The sequence below is a fragment of the Chlorocebus sabaeus genome, chromosome 12 (assembly GCF_047675955.1).
Source record: "Chlorocebus sabaeus isolate Y175 chromosome 12, mChlSab1.0.hap1, whole genome shotgun sequence".
Taxonomy (NCBI): Eukaryota; Metazoa; Chordata; class Mammalia; order Primates; family Cercopithecidae; genus Chlorocebus; species Chlorocebus sabaeus.
This window is the reverse complement of record NC_132915.1, coordinates 107960899-107978675: the sequence shown is the minus strand read 5'-3', so window position 1 is coordinate 107978675 and position 17777 is coordinate 107960899. Positions and strand designations below refer to the sequence as shown.

General features: G+C 47.2%; 2 protein-coding genes and 1 pseudogene across 5 annotated transcripts in view; 2 read left to right on the top strand and 1 right to left on the bottom strand.

The window, feature by feature from the left end:
* CFAP77 (cilia and flagella associated protein 77) overlaps positions 1-4472 on the bottom strand; it is a 166897-nt gene extending 162425 nt beyond the window's left edge. For both annotated transcript variants that reach the window (XM_008005858.3, XM_073022038.1), the window contains exon 1: positions 4199-4472. In XM_008005858.3, coding sequence (XP_008004049.3) covers positions 4199-4393 — 195 coding nt within the window. In that variant the 5' untranslated portion in view covers positions 4394-4472. The remainder of the gene's footprint in view (positions 1-4198) is intronic.
* A 3334-nt stretch (positions 4473-7806) lies between these two features.
* The window catches only part of TTF1 (transcription termination factor 1), a 30150-nt gene continuing 20179 nt past the window's right edge, over positions 7807-17777 (top strand). The window contains exons 1-4 of one of the 2 annotated variants that reach the window (XR_005239001.2): positions 7807-7857; positions 11779-13164; positions 14306-14529; positions 16969-17154. Coding sequence is in view for 1 of the 2 variants with exons in the window: in XM_008005863.3 (XP_008004054.3) it covers positions 11786-13164; positions 14306-14529; positions 16969-17154 (1789 nt within the window). In the remaining variant the exon portion in view is untranslated. The remainder of the gene's footprint in view (positions 7858-11778; positions 13165-14305; positions 14530-16968; positions 17155-17777) is intronic. The other variant, XM_008005863.3, reaches the window with a different exon arrangement.
* On the top strand, positions 16441-16936 carry LOC103239722 (ATP synthase subunit g, mitochondrial pseudogene; annotated as a pseudogene). The gene has a single exon (XR_012094897.1). The product of XR_012094897.1 is annotated as an ATP synthase subunit g, mitochondrial pseudogene (transcript).

The following is a 17777-nucleotide window of genomic DNA, read 5'->3' as shown; positions in this document are numbered from 1 at the left end:
CATTTATAAATGGGTGTATGTATCCCATCTCCCCAGCTAAATAGTAAATGGTTGACTCCTGTGAAACTCAGCAACGCTGAATTCTAAACTTCTTTCTATGCCCCCAGGAAAGCTTAGGGTGGCACTGGGCACTTGGTAAACCTTCAACAAATATTTCTTGGCTGTCAACAAGTCCTAAGAAATCAGTAGAGCTCACTTTGGAAGGAACATTGAATGAAATGATATTGGAATCTGGTTCATCTGTGAACACTGTTTGACTGCCTGCTATACAGGATGTTACCAACCTGGATTGTCTTTGGTTAATTAATCGTATGTTGTGGCCAAAAGAACGTGGGGCTGGAAGCCAGGAGACCTGAGTCTCATCCCACTTCTGCCACCAGGTGAGGATAGCACCTTGGATGAGTCTGTTCCCCTCACTGGGCCTTGAGCTCCTCAAAAAAGGAGGTGGACTAGATGCCTGTAAGATTCCCTCCAGCCCCAAATGCTGTGTCTATTCTATGACTCTATTTTACAAATGCATGCACTTCTTATTGGTTACATAAAACCCCACAGAAAAACAAAGTCAGTAATAAATTATGAAAAAATCAGGTGCCAGGATCATTTGCACTTTCTAAGGGTGCTCGATTCCATAAATTCCACCCCTGTACATAGGCAGCCTCTCCAGGGCAACAGAAGATCCAAGGCTGTCAGGGGAGCAAACTAAGCAGTCTCTCCCTATAATTGTATTGACAGGTTATCAGCTGAGTTCCAATGGCAAGAAAGGTGCAACCCTGACAGGTTTTGTGAAGGAGTCTTGAAGGCTATTGTAGCAGGATTCTGTGTGGAGTCACAGAATTCTGGGGAAATGAGAACCAAGCAGGGAGAAGCTTCGTTCTTTCTCTATTTAATTTTATTCTTCCCAGAGAGACACATGTGAAGGAAAACTGGCTAACTGCACATCACTGTCTACACTAGAGTCAAAACCCTTTCTAATGGAAAATATTTACAGCTTTTGTGGCCACGTAAAACACCGACTTGATTCAATCACTCCTATTAAATAACCAGTTGATTTGGTTTTAAATGAGGCAAATGATTGTTGAGCATTTGTAGATAAAATACCTGCTTGGATGTTTCAGTTTTTCACTTTTCATTTGGTTACAGTGGCATCTTGCAGACATGTTCTTTTTTTTTTTTTTTTTTTTTTTGAGACGGAGTCTCGCTCTGTCGCCCAGGCTGGACTGCAGTGGCTGGATCTCAGCTCACTGCAAGCTCCACCTCCTGGGTTTACGCCATTCTCCTGCCTCAGCCTCCCAAGTAGCTGGGACTACAGGCGCCCACCACCTCACCCGGCTAGTTTTTTGTATTTTTTAGTAGAGACGGGGTTTCACCGTGTTAGCCAGGATGGTCTCGATCTCCTGACCTCGTGATCCACCCATTTCGGCCTCCCAAAGTGCTGGGATTACAGGCTTGAGCCACCGCGCCTGGCCGACATGTTCTTGAATAACTGATGTGTATACATCCTGGTAAATTTTATGGAAGTGAAATAACACTGTTGAGTTTGTTCAGTCAGTGTTTCTACATTTTAAATGAAAAAAAAAAAAATGCTGATCCTATTCATTGGAGAAAGCAACCCAAGAAACAACCCCCCAATACGGTAGAATAAATGCCTATTTCTAAGGTGCTATAGTCTTCCAATATAGATGGACACCTTCAGGTTCAGACTTAGACAAAACCAAAATATACTTTAGTTCTAATGACCCTCCTAAAGACACCAAGGCAGAGTGCACTCCCAACCTCTACCATACATAGCAGGGAGGCACAGGCTACCACGGGGATCTGAAAATCTGTGGTGGTGAAACTGACATGCCACAATGAAGAAATCCACAAGCCGAGCTCAACAGAAATTTCCATAACATGCAAAGAAAAAAATCTTAAAGCTCCACAACCTCACATATTTTCCATTTTCCCTTTTTCTTTAAAGTCAAAAACACCAAAGTTGTTTCATAATTTAAAGAAATTATATAGGAAGCTGTTTGGAGTGGTAAAAATAATGCTGGGATGGGAGTTAGCCAACGAAGCTGCAAACCCAAGCTCTGCCAAAACCTTCAGCAAAACAAAAACAAAAACAAAAACAAACAAACAAAACAGAGGTGGCCTCAGTGTGCTCATTTGCAAAAGGGGTCTGGAAAAGGTAACGGTCAAGCTTCCCTTTTGTGGTCAATTTCTCTGCCAACTTCTATTTAGGTCAGGTTTTGACCTCTACAGTTATAAGATTGTCTAATATTATATGACATGGTAAATACCGAAAAGTGGATGTCATCTTAACTGCTCCAGAAAGTACCTTACAGACCCTGAAGAACCCACTAAGGAAAGCCAGAGGTAAAGGCTGCCCCCTGGCTGCCCCTGATGGAAGAAGAGAACCCCAGGCTCCATCTTCAGAGAGCGGGAGCCTGGAAGTGGGTCCCTGCAGCTCCAGCATGGTCACCAGGGGCCAGGGCAGACCCGCTCTGCATCTCGTGCCCTGAAGACAGAACCCCAGTCGTGGGTGAGTCATCTCCTGTACATTTTCCAGCCCTAAGCTTGGGTTCAGAAATCAGGGATTGAATCGGTCCCGGAAGCTGTTCAGCTAGTGCCATCCAGAGGCCAAATGCTGTCCTCGATATAGCTGGGCGGGTCGGGGGAAGCAAAAGGAAAAAGGAAAAGAAGGGGGAAATTTACATATATGTACATACATTTTACACATATGTACATGTATATTATACATATGCATGCATGTATGCATGATGTAAACCGTATGTATATGGGTGCATACACAAACGCATATGCATGTACGTGTGTGTACGTACATATCGCTCAGCGTGGGCACCACATGCTAACTCACCATGGAGAATAACTCCATATGCCCTCACTCTACACTTCAGTAGGAAGAACTTGGCTCCCTACTAACTACTTGAACAAAAGCAACGACCTAACCTTAACGCAGGTAGTCAGAGGTGGCGGGCGTGATTCTCTCCTTGATACAAGAATAGTGAGCCCCACCTGCGTGTCCTGCCTGTCCACTGAGAGTGACTCTTCTCATCAAGAAGTAAGTGAAGGACCTTGTTCCACTTTGAGGGGCCCAAGGGGCCTATTCGATGGAAAGGCACGAGCACGGTAAGTCAGCCTGGCCCAGGTGCAGCCTGCACCTGGGCAATATCCTTCCTCCTCTGCAGGACCGAGTTTAGGGAAGGCAAGAGGAGGGAGTCAATGTTTTGCCAGGAGCCAATTAACTCAGTTAATTCTAGCACGGGTTCCCTTTTCCCCAAAACAAAAACAAATCGCCACCACCACCTCTGAGCTCTACTCAGCACCTGGCGGTCACACAAATAATTGTTGCTGAATCCACAGTTACCACCTGCGCCTTCCACTCCCGCACCTGGGACGCGGAGCGCATTTTTAAAGGCGCACTGCCCTCCAGCGGCGCAAGATAAATTCGCCCCGAGGCTTGCTCCCGGACCCCCAAGCCTCAGCCTGACTTCTCCCGTAGCCCCCGGGAAGGTGTGGCAGCCACAGCAGTGTTGGTTTCCCATCAGCGGGAAGCGAGGCTAAAGGTGGGGAGGAGGGAAGGGCAATGTGATCTAGCCCGAAACCGCAGCTCCCTCATTCTCGTCTGGGGAGCCTCCTAGGCCAAAGACTGCTTTTTTTCTCTTAGGGTTGTAATTTGGGTTAGAAATAAGTATAATCGGACGGAAATGAATATTCAACGTGATGCTTCCAGGACAGACACGGAGCCCCCGCTGCATAGACGTACCCCAGGCGTGCAGGGGAACGGGAGAGGCGGCCTTTACCCTAGGAGTGCTGGCAGCCAGGACTTAGGCTGGGCGTGTGCGACCTCTCACCCTGTGGGTTCACTCTGTGGAAAACCACAGCAGCCCCCATTGCAGCCTTACCCCATGTCAGGCTCTGTCCCGGGGTCCTGCAGAAATTACCCTATACAGTCTTCCCAATCAGTCCCTTTAGTGGTGCCATTATCATCCCACTGTGAGGACGGGGAAACGGAGGCTCAGAGAGGCGACGCGACCTGCACGGGGGTTCGAGCCTGTCTGGACCAGAGCTGGAGCTTCCCACGCTGCGCTCGGACCCCGGGCCGAGGGGCCAGGGCGCGGCGGGTGGGGACCCCCGGCGGCGTGGGTGCCCGGAGCCGGCGACCGCGAAAGCGCGGTGGGCGTGGGGTGCTCACCTTGACGATGAGCGGGTTCTGAAACATGGAGTCCCGCACGACCCCCAGCCGCTCGTTCTCCATGCCGGGACGGATGTCCGCCACGGTCAGGGGCCGCCGCGGGGGCGGGAAGACCTGGCTGACCGTGCGGCGCACAGGCTGCTGCTGCTTCCTCCATCGCGTGGAGTCCAGGCCGGCGTTCCTGCCCTCTGGCATCCTTGGGGTCGCCGGGGAGTCGGCCCGCGGGCTGGGTTGGGCGCGCTTCCCCAAGTACAGGCCAGCTGGGAGCTCCGAGGCGCCTGCCGGAAGACCCGGGCCGCACCACCGGGATCCTAGGGGGGAAACCCAGATGCCAGGACCGCTCCGGAGCCAGGCGCGCCCCGCTCGCGCCGGCCCCTCATTGCAAAGAGCCAGAGAACCCTGCAGAAGCCCCACCGGATCCTCAGGGCGTCTCCTGGGCCCCGCGCTGCGGACTGGGAGAGGAAAGAAAACTAAGACCACCCCTGGAGGACGAATGCAACGGCCCGTCTCCTTGGCGACAGGACGCCAACAGAGCCCGGCTCGGCTCGTACTTTTCTTTCAAGAAACTCTTGGTGGCTACCAGTGTGGATTTGTTTGGAGTTTTCCTGAATCGATACAGGAGAACCGAGAATCTCCAGTGGGTTGCGTTCAAAGCGGCGTGGCTCTTAGAGGGTCATTTACACTAGTCTTTCAAGTCAAAGACTCCAGCCTCTGCTCACCCCCATTCCACTCACAAACCCTCCCTACCTCTGCTCCTTGCGCCGCACACACACCCGAGAGAGAGCACGAAATGCATTCCAAGCCTGATGCTGATGCTGACCCACTGGGAGGACTCGTTGGATCCAATGGGCTTTTTTTTTTTTTCTTTTTTTCCTGTGAGATGGGTGACAAGGAGAGTCTAGAGTTGGATTAGACCAATGGTTCCCAAATTTAAGCAACAGAATGAAGGGAAATTGAAAAATACAGATTTGGGCTGGGCTCGGTGGCTCACCCATGTAATCCCACTGCTTTGGGAAGCCTAGGAGGGAGGATGGCCTGAGGCCAGGAGTTTAAGACCAGCCTGGGCAACATGGTGAGATCTCATCTCTACCAAAAATTTAAAAAAGTAGCCAGGTGTACTGGCACACACCTGTGGTCCCAGTTATGGGGAGGCTGAGGCAGGAGGATCGCTGGAGGAGGTTGAGACTACAATGAGCCGTGTTTGGGCAACTACATTCCAGTCTGGATGACAGAATGAGAACGTGTGACAAAAAAAGAAAAACGAAGATTCACAGGACTCACTGAATCAGAATATCTGGAAAAGGCACCTGAGGCTCTTTTTTTTTTTTTTAAGAGACAGAGTCTTGCTCTGATAATGACATGAGCCACCTCACCAGGACAGATGCTGCATTTAAAAAAAAAACCCTTAACCACCCACCCCCAACTTTGTGAAAAAGTTCAAACCTATAGAAAAGTTGAAAGTCAAAAGAAGACTACAATGAAAATACACATAGGCTTCACCTAGATTTTGTTAGATTTTGAAGGGAAGGGGAGGGTTAAAGAAAGAGAGAGTGGCGGCTCTACAGCAAATGCAGGCTTTATGTCTGGCTTAAGACCTACAGAGGTGGGAGACCAGCTTAATGCCAGTGCCCACCTCTGCTTACAAGCTCGGGAAATTATAGGCCTGGGCAGGGAGGGGCCCCGGGGGTATAACCTACTGCCCGGGAAGATGTTGATAAGGTATTCCCATGAGGAGGCAGTTTGGCCCTTGTTCTGGTGGAATGTGATGTTCCTGGCACTTTCTCCCAGCAGAATATAAGAGGCATGCTGTTTCTCACCGCCTGAACCCCCGTGGAATGTTTCACTTTAACCAAGGTCTGTGAAATGGCAGAGGGCTTACAAAAATGGTGTAGTTTGGCCGGGCGCGGTGGCTCAAGCCCGTAATCCCAGCACTCTGGGAGGCCGAGACAGGCAGATCACAAGGTCAGGAGATCAAGACCATCCTGGCTAACACGGTGAAACCCCGTCTCTACTAAAAATACAAAAAAATTAACCGGGCGTGGTAGCGGGCGCCTGTAGTCCCAGCTACTGGGGAGGCTGAGGCAGGAGAATGGCGTGAACCCAGGAGGCGGAGCTTATAGTGAGCCGAGATTGCGCCACTGCACTCCAGCCTGGGCGACAGAGCGAGACTCCGTCTCAAAAAAAACCCAAAAAAACAAAAAAACAAAATGGTGTAGTTTGGACTAACAGATTCACCCATCTCCAGCACTGGCCACATTTTCTTGCTCTCTCTCTGTGAGTGTGAGTATGCACATACACGCATTACAAAATCACCTGAAAAAATATCTGTCAACACCATATTTAACCCTAGGTACTTCATCAGGTAGCAAGAACATTCCCATGTATAACTACGATGTCATTATCATGTCCGAAGATTTTAATGTGATACAATAGTGTTTAATATAAAATCCATTGCAAAGTTGAGAATCTGCATTTAAAACAAAACAAAACAAAAAGCTTCCCAAGTGATTGGTGCAGTTGGCGGAGGATTGGAAACCACTAACCTGTATGATCTCTAATCTCTCCTCTAGTGCCAGCCTTTTGTGGGTTCATTCATGCATCACTAGCACCATAAGGCTCTGGGTAAGTGGACTCACCACAGAACACGTGACACCAATGACGAACCTGGACTTCAAGGCCTTACATATCAACAGTGGACACCACCACATTTACAGACTTCTCCAGACAGAGCTCCAACTGCACATCCACATCCCAGAGCAGCATATATAGGTTCATCGTTTCTCCAACCTGCTTCCCTTCCAGACTTTCACAGAAGCATAGGTTGTGCATTTTTAAATCAAAGACACTTGGCAGATCACATAGAAGTCAGGTGGAACAGTGAGGGGCAAGATAGTGGAGTAGTAGAAAGAGCATAGGTCTGATTTCTGGCTGGCCCATTTAAGTCACCTTTGACAAGTTACTGTAAACCCAGGTTTCTTATCCACAAGGTGGGGCTAATAATACCTCATAGATACCTACAAGGATTAAGTGAGAAAACTTGTTGCCTGTATCGTATATGTTCCCTATCCAAAAAGGTTAAACGTTTGGTTGGTAAATATAATGGCCTTGAATTGATAGCCAGGTTAAAGCTGCCCTTTTAGCTAGGTCTTTTCAGGACTCTGTTGAAATGGGAAGACTGGGATAGATCTCCAAACTCCTGCCAGCTCTAACCTTCTGAGACTTCATCCAAGCTTGACATCCATCAGACTCTGCACCTGCAGACCTCTGACTTCATCTCCTACCCCCTCCCCTGCATTCACATGCATTCACTTAGGCTGGGCGTGTGTATGCATGTGATTTGTTTGTCATCTGTCTTCCCAAGTTGTTCCTGGAGTTCACCAAAAACTGGAATAAATGGAATGCACGCATGCATTAGTACGTCAATGGAGGGGGATTCTGTCCTACTTTCTTCGTTTTAGGAGCACGCTCTACCCCACCTGACCTCTAAAGGACCTAGAAGGAAAACGGGTAGACAACTCCGCGCACTTCCACTGCCTAGTGGCAGCCGTGTTACCATGACAGCGTGACGCCGAGGGGGCCGGAAGGCGACGCACTACTACTTCCGCTTCCTCAACAGCAGCACTTCCGGGTTGGGAGACAGGTGGCAGCGCTTTCGGATGGTAAGTTGAAAGCGCCGTTGTTAGTTGTTTCTGTATTTCAAAATGCGCACGTAAAAACCCAGCGTGGGGTGGTGGATTTCCCCGTCTTCTGGGAGACCCGCCTTTTGGCCTGAGGTCTCCAGGCCGCGGTCTTCGCCCCAGGCCTTATCTTGGGGAAACTGAGGTTTGGGCCTTTTTTTTTTTTTTTAAAAAAAGATGGAGTCTTGCTCTTGTCGCCCAGGCTGGAGTGCGGTGGCGCGATCTCGGCTCACTGCAACCTCCGCCTCCTGGTTTCAAGCGATTCTCCTGCCTCAGCCTCCCAAGTAGCTGGGATTATAGGCGCCCGCCACCACGCCTCGGTAATTTTTGTATTTTTAGTAGAGACGGGGTTTCACCATGTTGGCCAGGCAGGTCTCGAACTCCAGACCTCAGGTGATCAACCCGCCTCAGCCTCCCAAAGTGCTGGGATTACAGGCGTGAACCACTGCGCCTGGCCGAGGCTTGGGTCTTTGGGAGTGAGAAGATGGAGAATTCACATCTGGTTAGTTCCTCCCCTCTCAGCCCTGGAGCGCCCACCCGGGAGCAAAGCGGGGTCTTTCTGGCACCTCAAAGGCGGTGAGAGAATCCGGGACCAGGTTTGAGCACATATCTGCAGGGCGGGAAGTGTATGTTCTGAGGAAGGGGGGATAAATGCATATCCGTTCTTTCAATATGTTTGGAGCACTGGGGAGCCATTTGGGAGCAAGGTGGCCAAAATTCCAGCCCTCAAGAAGCCGATCATATTATAACTGCCAGAAGTGTGGTGGGAACTGAAAAAAGCAGGGTTTCTGAAACCTAGAGAGAAGTGAGAGGTAGAGAAGTAGGCATGGACCTACCTCTCTCCATCTCTAGGCTAGATTATGAAGAAATGAAGACCCTTGCAGGTCTGTGAGGATTTTGACTTTATCTTAAGAATAACAGGGGAAGTCTAAAAAGTTTTTAGCAGGGAGAGACTATATATTTAGAAGGTTGCACTAGGCTCCAGAGACCAGAGGAAGTATTTACAAAAAAGAAGGAAAGGAACTGATGGAAGGGGAAATGTTATATAAAGAAATCAAGGCCAGGCGCTGTGGCTTACGCCTGTAATCCTGACACTTTGAGAGGCCGAGGCAGGTGGGTCACCTGAGGTCAGGAGTTCAAGACCAGACTGGCCAACATGGCAAAACCCCGTCTCTACTAAAAATACAAAGATGAGCCGGGATTGGTGGCATGTTCCTGTAATCGCAGCTTCTACTCTGGAGGCTGAAGCAGGAGAATCGCTTGAACCCGGGAGGCGGAGGTTGCAGTGAGCTGAGATCGCGCCACTGCACTCCAGCCTGGGTGACAGAGTGAGATTCTGTCTCCCAAAAAAAGAAAGAAAGAAATCAGCCGGGCACGGTGGCTCACGCCTGTAATCCCAGCACTTTGGGAGGCTGAGGTGGGTGGATCATGAGGTCAGGAGATCGAGACCATCCTGGCTAACACGGTGAAACTCTGTCTCTACTAAAAAATACAAAAAAATTAGCCGGGTGTTGTGGAGGGCACCGGTAGTCCCAGCTACTCTGGAGGCTGAGGCAGAAGAATGGCGTGAACCCGGGAGGCACAGCTTGCAGTGAGCCAAGATCACGCCACTGCACTCCAGCCTGGGCGACAGAGCGAGGAGACTCCGTCCCAAAAAAAAAAAAATCATCTGTTCTGTTTGTAATTTATTAAGAGGTCCTGAAAGATGGGCCTGAAAAGCATCTGTTGAAGTTAATGGCTTTAAGGACACTCTTGCTGGAGCAGTCTCAGTGGAGTGGTGGGGTGGGAGCTCCAAGGATGTGGGTTAATAAGTGGATGAAAGGTAATGAAAAGAGTGATTTCTCTATCAGGAATGTTGCTGTGAAGGGGAAAAAAGAGAACAGCTGGATGAGACTTAGGGTTAGACGACGGTTGCTTTTTTTTTTTTTTTTTTTTAAGTTAGAAGAGATTAAATATTATTGGTGTTTTGCTAGAAAACACAGGCTGAAGATACAGGAGAGAGATGGGGTACCTGGGGGACCACTATCTCTCTGAGAAGGCAGGAGGGGGTTGGGAGCCAGCACACATTTTCCTTCCTATAACGGAAGGAAATAGCCTTTGACAGAAGAAGGGACACTTCCTTTGTTGCAGCAAGAGAGAGAGAGAGGATGTGGCAGCACAAGCAGGTGTGTTAGACTTGGGGGAGTGACATATTTCTTGTCTAATACAGCTGATATTTACTACTCAAGATAAATTAGGTAGCTTCTGTAGAAAATGTGCTTAGCATTCAGACTTTAAAGACCACTGATATAGAGAGAGCTCCGGGGTCTGTTAAGGAAAAATAGCAAGTGCAGATCACAATATATAGCTGTTGCCTTCTGTGTAAGAAAAGAGAAGAAATATGAAGATTATTTTGATTTTTGTACCATGTAAATGTGTTATTTAGCCAAAGATAAAATCTAAAAAAAAATGAAACCCAGAAGCAACACAGAGCAAAGAGAACAATAAGACATGTTTGCAAAATTATATTTGTAATCATCTCTTTTGGAAAGTGCGTTTCTGTTACTGTATTTTAATTCCAAGTGCACACACCTGATATGTGAGTATTAACGTTAGTGGCTTCTGAAATTTATTCCAGTGTTTTGCAGAATGTTTGCTCTTTGTTGGACACTAACAAGGCATATCCAACTTCTTTCACAAAGAGGCTGACTTCTGGTTTGAGGTCAGTGGATACCTGATATCCCCACTGTGAAGCCCTTTTCTGGATCCTGCACTCTAATGGGGTCTAATGGCTTCTCCGTGGTAGAAACACAGAGGGGAACAAGACAGATAAACCATCTTTTTCTTTCTTGTTTTCTTTTTTTCTTTTTTCTTTCTTTTTTTTTTTTTTTAAGCAGAGAAGACAGCCTGTAAATGACTGTTTGTTTTTTAAATATGAAAGTATGTTACTTGGGAATCAGGCCAAGCCCAAGGAATCAGGGAAAACTTTCTTGAAGAACTGATCTTCAAACCAAGCTCTGAAGGTGGCAAGAGGCAATGAGGGTGGGGAGACAGTGGAGAGAATGTCATGGAGAGCTGGGGGGAAAGGTTGTGGCGTGTTTGAGGAACCAAAACAAGCTGCTTGTGGTTTAAACGCAGAGTTGGACAGATGAGTCAGAGGTGAGGCTGTGGGGGACAGGGCACTGTTGTTCTCTGTTAACTATTTTTTTCTCCATCATAAAGGCGGTGAGACCAGACAGAATTTCAGTGAGCCACCTGTGTATCTAGAATAATATAACATTTGTAATCATGACTACAGGCTTGTCATTTGTCATACAATTTCATTTTGCTGTGATTTTTTTTCCCTGAGGCTATGTTTAAAATGCAAAAATAGGCCGGCGCTGTGGCTGACGCCTGTAATCCCAGCACTTTGGGAGGCTGAGGTGGGTGGATCACGAGGTCAGGAGATGGAGACCATCCTGGCTAACACGGTGAAACCCCGTCTCTACTAAAAACACAAAAATAAAATTTTTGCAGTGAGCCAAGATCACGCCACTGCACTCCAGCCTGGGCGACAGAGCGAGGAGACTCCGTCTCAAAAAAAAAAATCATCTGTTCTGTTTGTAATTTATTAAGAGGTCCTGAAAGATGGGCCTGAAAAGCATCTGTTGAAGTTAATGGCTTTAAGGACACTCTTGCTGGAGCAGTCTCAGTGGAGTGGTGGGGTGGGAGCTCCAAGGATGTGCCTGCATGGTGGCAGGCACCTGTAGTCCCAGCTATTTGGGAGGCTGAGGTGGGAAAATGGTGTGAACCCAGGAGGCGGAGCTTGCAGTGAGCCGAGATCGCGCCACTGCACTCCAGCCTGGGCAACAGAGCGAGACTCTGTCTCAAAAAAAAAAAAAAAAAGCAAAAATAAACCATTGTTGTTGTCACATTTCCATATAGGAATAAAATGGAAGGAGAATCACGCAGATTTGAAATCCACACTCCAGTTTCTGACAAGAAAAAGAAAAAGTATTCTGTACATAAGGAAAGACCTCAGAAACATTCCCACGAAATTTTCAGAGACTCCTCCCTGGTGAGTGAACAGTCTCAAATAACTAGGAGGAAAAAGAGGAAAAAAGATTTCCAGCATCTCATTTCTTCTCCTTTGAAAAAATCCAGAATCCATGATGATGCTGAAAATGCCACTTCTACACTCAAAAAGAAAAAAAAGAGAAGATACAGTGCTTTGGAGGTGGAAGAGGAAGCAGGTGTTACAGTTGTCCTTGTGGATAAAGAAAATATTAGCAACACACCAAAGCCTGTTAGAAAGGATGTTGATGTCATTTGTGTTGATATGAGCATGAAACGGAAGTTACCAGGAGAGCCTAAAACAGACAAATTTCAGGTACTTGCTAAGTCACATACACATAAATCAGAAGCACTGCACAATAAAATTAGGGAGAAAAAGAATAAAAAGCATCGGAAGAAAGCTTCATCCTGGGATGCTGTGCAGGAGAGCCAGCCGGCAATGGATGCCCTGCCTCAGTCGGAATCCCACCAGGAGGAGTCCTGGCTTTCTATGGGTTCAGGGGGTGAAATGACAGAACTACCAGCATCTGCTCATAAAAACAAGTGTAAGAAAAAAAAGAAAAAGTCCAGTAACCAGGAATATGAGACATTGGCCATGCCTGAAGGATCGCAAGCGGGCAGTGAGGCTGAGCCTGATATGCAGGAATCCCGGCCTGCTGTGGGCTTGGATGGTGAAACTCCAGAACTACTAGGACCTACTCACAAAAAAAAGTCTAAGAAAAAAAAGAAGAAGAAGTCCAGTTACCAGGATTCTGAGGCATTGGCCGTGCCTGAAGGATCACAAGTGGGCGGTGAGGTTGGGACTGAGACGCAGGAATCCCGGCCTGCTGTGGGCCTACATGGTGAAACTGCAGAACTACCAGCACCGGCTTATAAAAACAAGTCTAAGAAAAAAAAGAAAAAGTCCAGTCACCAGGAATTTGAGGCAATGGCCATGCCTGAGAGCCTTGAGGGTGCATACCCTGAAGGATCACAGGTGGGCCGTGAGCTTGGGATTGTGGAAGGCAGGAAGGCTGTTAAAGGGTTCAAGGAATCCAGCAGTACAGAGAAGAAGTCTAAGAAAAGGAAGCTTAAGTCTGTCAAAAGGGCCGTAGTGTCTGGTGATGGTTTTTCAGCGTCCAGTAAGAACTCTGGGAACGCACTCTTTGATTCAGTAGAAGGTGATGGCGCCGTGATGGAAGAAAATGTGAAACCCAGGCCCCGACGAAAGAAAACCCGGGCCTGTTCAGCAAGCAAGCATATGCAAGAGGTGCCAAGGTAACGTGGGAGTGGTATGCCAGCTACTGGTATATTTCTTTTGTATGGATTCTGCCCATGCCTCTTTATTTAGCACAGACTCTTTTTTTTTTTTTTTTTTTTTTTTTGAGACGGAGATTTGCTCTTGTTGCCCAGGCTGGAGTGCAATGGTACGATCTCCGTTCACTATGCCCTCCGCCTCCCGGGTTCTAGCGATTCTCCCAAGTAGCTGAGATTACAGGCATGCACCACCACACCTGGCTAATTTTGTATTTTTAGTAGACACGAGGTTTCTCCTTGTTGGTCAGGCTGGTCTCAAACTCCTGACCTCAGGCGATCCACCCGCCTCAGCCTCTCAAAGTGCTGGGATTACAGGCGTGAGCCACCGCGCCTGGCCTCAGCACATACATTTTAAATGGCAGAAATCTTCAAGAGGGAGACCCTCAATATACCCTCAATGTACAGAATATCATACATCTTTGAGTAAACTTGGCAGGTAGTTTAATTTCTTCATGTGTGAAATAAGACAGATTCGATTTTCACTAAGAACTATTCCAGCCCTGAAAATCTATGAGTAAATTTAAAAGCCCCAATTACCTTTGAAAAATAGTCTGAGCAAATAACCAGAGGAAATAGGGCTTAGGGCTGCACGTTTAGCTTCTAGGCTGCCTCTGAGTTATATCCAAGTAATTCAAGTTCCAGTAAAAAGTTTGAAAATCATGGACTGAGTCAACTCCAAGATCTCATCTTGCTTTAATATTCTGGCAGCCTAAGTGAGAGCCATTTTAAGAAAGTTTAAGGCCAGGCATGGTGGCTCATGCCTGTAATCCCAGCACTTTTGGAGGCCAAGGTGGGTAAGTCACTTGAGGCCAGGAGTTTGAGATCAGCCTAGCCAACATGGCGAAAACCCATCTCTACTAAAAATACAAAAGTTAGCCGGGTGCGATGGCGGGCGCCTGTAATTCCAGCTACTCTGGAGGCTGAGGCAGGAGAATCGCTTGAACCGGGAGACAGAAGTTGCAGTGAGCTGAGATTGCACCATTGCACTCCAGCCTGGCGACAGAGCGAGACTCTGTCTCACAAAGAAAAGAAGGAAAAGTTTAAAAGTTATGAGGTCAAGTGATGTCTTAATGTTAGGCAACCCAATTTTCTAACCCCTTAGGTTAGAACCTGCAAATGAAGAACGCAATGTGGAAACAGCTGAAGATTCCGAAACAAGGTATTTGTATGCAGATTCAGGAGATGCCGATGATTCAGATGCGGATTTGGGTTCTGCCGTCCGACAGCTTCAGGAGTTCATTCCTAACATCAAGGACAGGGCCACCAGCACAATCAAGCGGATGTACCGGGATGACTTAGAACGGTTTAAGGAATTTAAAGCACAAGGTGAGCTTGTGGGGCCTTAGTGTTTGTTGAACTTCCTGTATGCAGAGCTAGCACCTGACTTTCTTTTATGGATGATTCAGATTTATAGGTCGACAAGAAGCATTCTTTCGCTGCCTTCACCTCTGTCTCCTACCAGAATTGTCTGAGCTGTAAAATTAGCAAAATGAAGTGCTCTTGCTTTTCCTCTTCTTTCCCAGTTTCTGGTAAAGGTGGCCAGGAAGAATGGGGCTAAAGAGACGAGATAATTAATTCCCACCAAGAAGAGAAGGGACGAGAGGTTAATTGGTTGAGACACTGGAAGGGATACAACAGTTATATAAAATTAAAATGCTGTCAGATTAAAATCATCAACTTTAGTGAGGTATTGTTTCTTTCTCCAAGATATTAAATTGATGGTGAGCTGGTTGTAGTGAACTTGATCACCTTCTTGATTTCACTGTGTTTCTGAACCTCCCTTATTAAGAATTATTAAGAATAACCTCTATTCTTAAATCCAATAATAAAGCTTATTGGATTTAAGAATAAACTGCAAATGTAAGGCTGTGTACTACCAGTGAGCAGTGTTTACTGAATATCTGCTGTGTAAGACCCAATACAACTGGTCACTGGAAAAAGTAAGAAGAGGAGTCATAGCCTTCCAGAATTCACGGGATTGAAGAGATTCAGAAAAATAGACAAGACAAATTAAGCAAAAAAAGACAGCACTACACACATGAACACAATTGTAATATATAATCCCATTTTATTGGTGTGTTGTGTTGAAATTCTTTTTTTTTTTTTTTTGTGAGACGGAGTTTCGCTTTGTCGCCCAAGTCGGAGTGCGTGGCGTGATCTCGGCTCACTGCAAGCTCCGCCTCCCAGGTTTACACCATTCTCCTGCCTCAGCCTCCCAAGTAGCTGGGACTACAGGCGCCCGCCACCGTGCCCGGCTAATTTTTGTGTTTTTAGTAGAGACGGGGTTTCAACGTGTTAGCCAGGATGGTCTCGATCTCCTGACCTCGTGATCCACCCGCCTCGGCCTCCCAAAGTGCTGGGATTACAGGCGTGAGCCACCGTGCCCGACCTGAAATTCTTATGAGTATATATTTTATAAAAGACTTTTTTGTTTTTGTTTTTGAGACAGAGTCTCGCTCTGTGGCCCAGGCTGGAATGCAGCAGCGCGATCTCGGCTCACTGCACCCTATGCCTCCTGGGTTCAAGCAGTTCTTCCGCCTCAGCCTCCCAAGTAGCTGGGTCTACAGGCGCCTGCCACGCTTGGCTAGTTTTTGTATTTTTAGTAGAGACGGGGTTTCACCATATTATTGACCAGGCTGGTCTCAAACTCCTGACCTCATGATCCGCCCACTTTGGCCTCCCAAAGTGCTGGGATTACAGGCATGAGCCACCATGCCTGGCCCGTAAAATATTTTTAAAGTAAACCTAGGCCAGGTGAGGTGACTCACGCCTGTAATCCCAGCACTTTGGGAGGTCAAGGCAGGAGAACTGCTTGAGGCCCGGAGTTTAAGACCAGCCTGGGCAAAACAGCAAGACCCCATCTTACAAAAAATAAAAAATTAGCCAGGTGTTAGTGGCCCATGCCGGTAGTCCCCGCTACTCAGGAGGCTGAGGCAGGAGAATCACTTGATCCCAGGCGTTCAAGGTTGCAGTAAACTTTGATCATGCCGCTGCACTTCAGCCTAGGTGAAAAAGCAAGATCCTATCTCTAAAGAATGCATGAATAAATTTGAAAACTATTTTTTAAAAAGATAGATGAAACAGGAAAGGTCACTTTGGAATAGGATGGCCAGGGAAGACATTGACACAAGAGGTGTGGCTTGGGCTGAGCCCTGGAGGAAAGGCCGAATCTGCAAGTGGGGACAGGAAAGCAAATGTCAGGTGTTGGGACTGTTGGGCCGTGTTACTGTCACTGCTGATGAAAACCCAAGTCGGCATCCCAGAACCATGGCCCAATTTGTCCGTAACCTTGTGGAGAAGACCCCGGCTCTGGTGAACGCTGCTGTGACTTACTCGAAGCCTCGATTGGCCACATTTTGGTACTACGCCAAGGTTGAGCTGGTTCCTCCCACCCCTGCTGAGATCCCTAGAGCTATTCAGAGCCTGAAAAAAATAGTCAATAGTGCTCAGACTGGTAGCTTCAAACAGCTCACAGTTAAGGAAGCTGTGCTGAATGGTGTGGTGGCCACTGAGGTGTTGATGTGGTTTTATGTTGGAGAGATCATAGGCAAGCGTGGCATCATTGGCTATGATGTTTGAAGACCAATCTTTAACATCTGGTTATATTTGATTTATTATTTGAGTGTTGTTGGACCATGTGTGATCAGACTGCTATCTGAATAAAATAAGATTTGTCAAAAAAAAAAAAAAAAAAACCAAGTCATAGGTTTGCTTTTGTTCATTATTAACAATACACACTTTCTCCCTGTTCTTTCCCAATCCTAGGTGTCGCTATTAAATTTGGCAAGTTTTCTGTGAAGGAAAATAAGCAGTTAGAGAAAAATGTGGAAGACTTTCTAGCCCTGACAGGCATCGAGAGCGCAGACAAGCTGCTGTACACGGACAGATATCCCGAGGAAAAATCTGCGATCACCAACTTGAAAAGGAGACACTCGTTTAGATTGCACATTGGTAAGTTTAGAAACAATTACTCTTTGACCATCCACAGCCTTCCAGCCATAAACAAGATAACCTGTGGTAAGTGTTAGCATAGTACCTGGCCATTGTCTGCAGGCAGTGCACATTAACTACTGTGATGGCTGATGATATTCTTTTTTTTTTTTTTTTTTGAGACAGAGTCTCGCTCTGTTGCCCAGGCTAGAGTGCAGTCGTGCAATCTTGGCTCACTGCAACCTCCACCTCTGGGGTTCAAACGATTCTCCTGCCTCAGCCTCCCAAGTAGCTGAGATTACAGGCACCTGCAACCACGCCCGGCTAATTTTTTGTATTTTTAGCAGAGACAGGGTTTCTCCTTGTTAGCCAGGATGGTCTCGATCTCCTGACCTCATGATCCACCCGCCTCAGACTCCCAACCTGCTGGGATTACAGGTGTAAGCCACCTCACCCGGCCCTGATGGTATTCTTATTGCCAGTCTTTACTTTTGGGGATTTGGAATGTGTTCATGTTTCCCAAGTTCAGTGTGAAAAACTGAATTATCAACTTTTACCTTTCTTCCTTGGCAATAGTTGTGGTTTTGGTTTCTTCTCCTGTTCCTTATTTATATTTTGTGTACGCTACACAAAGCACATCCTTA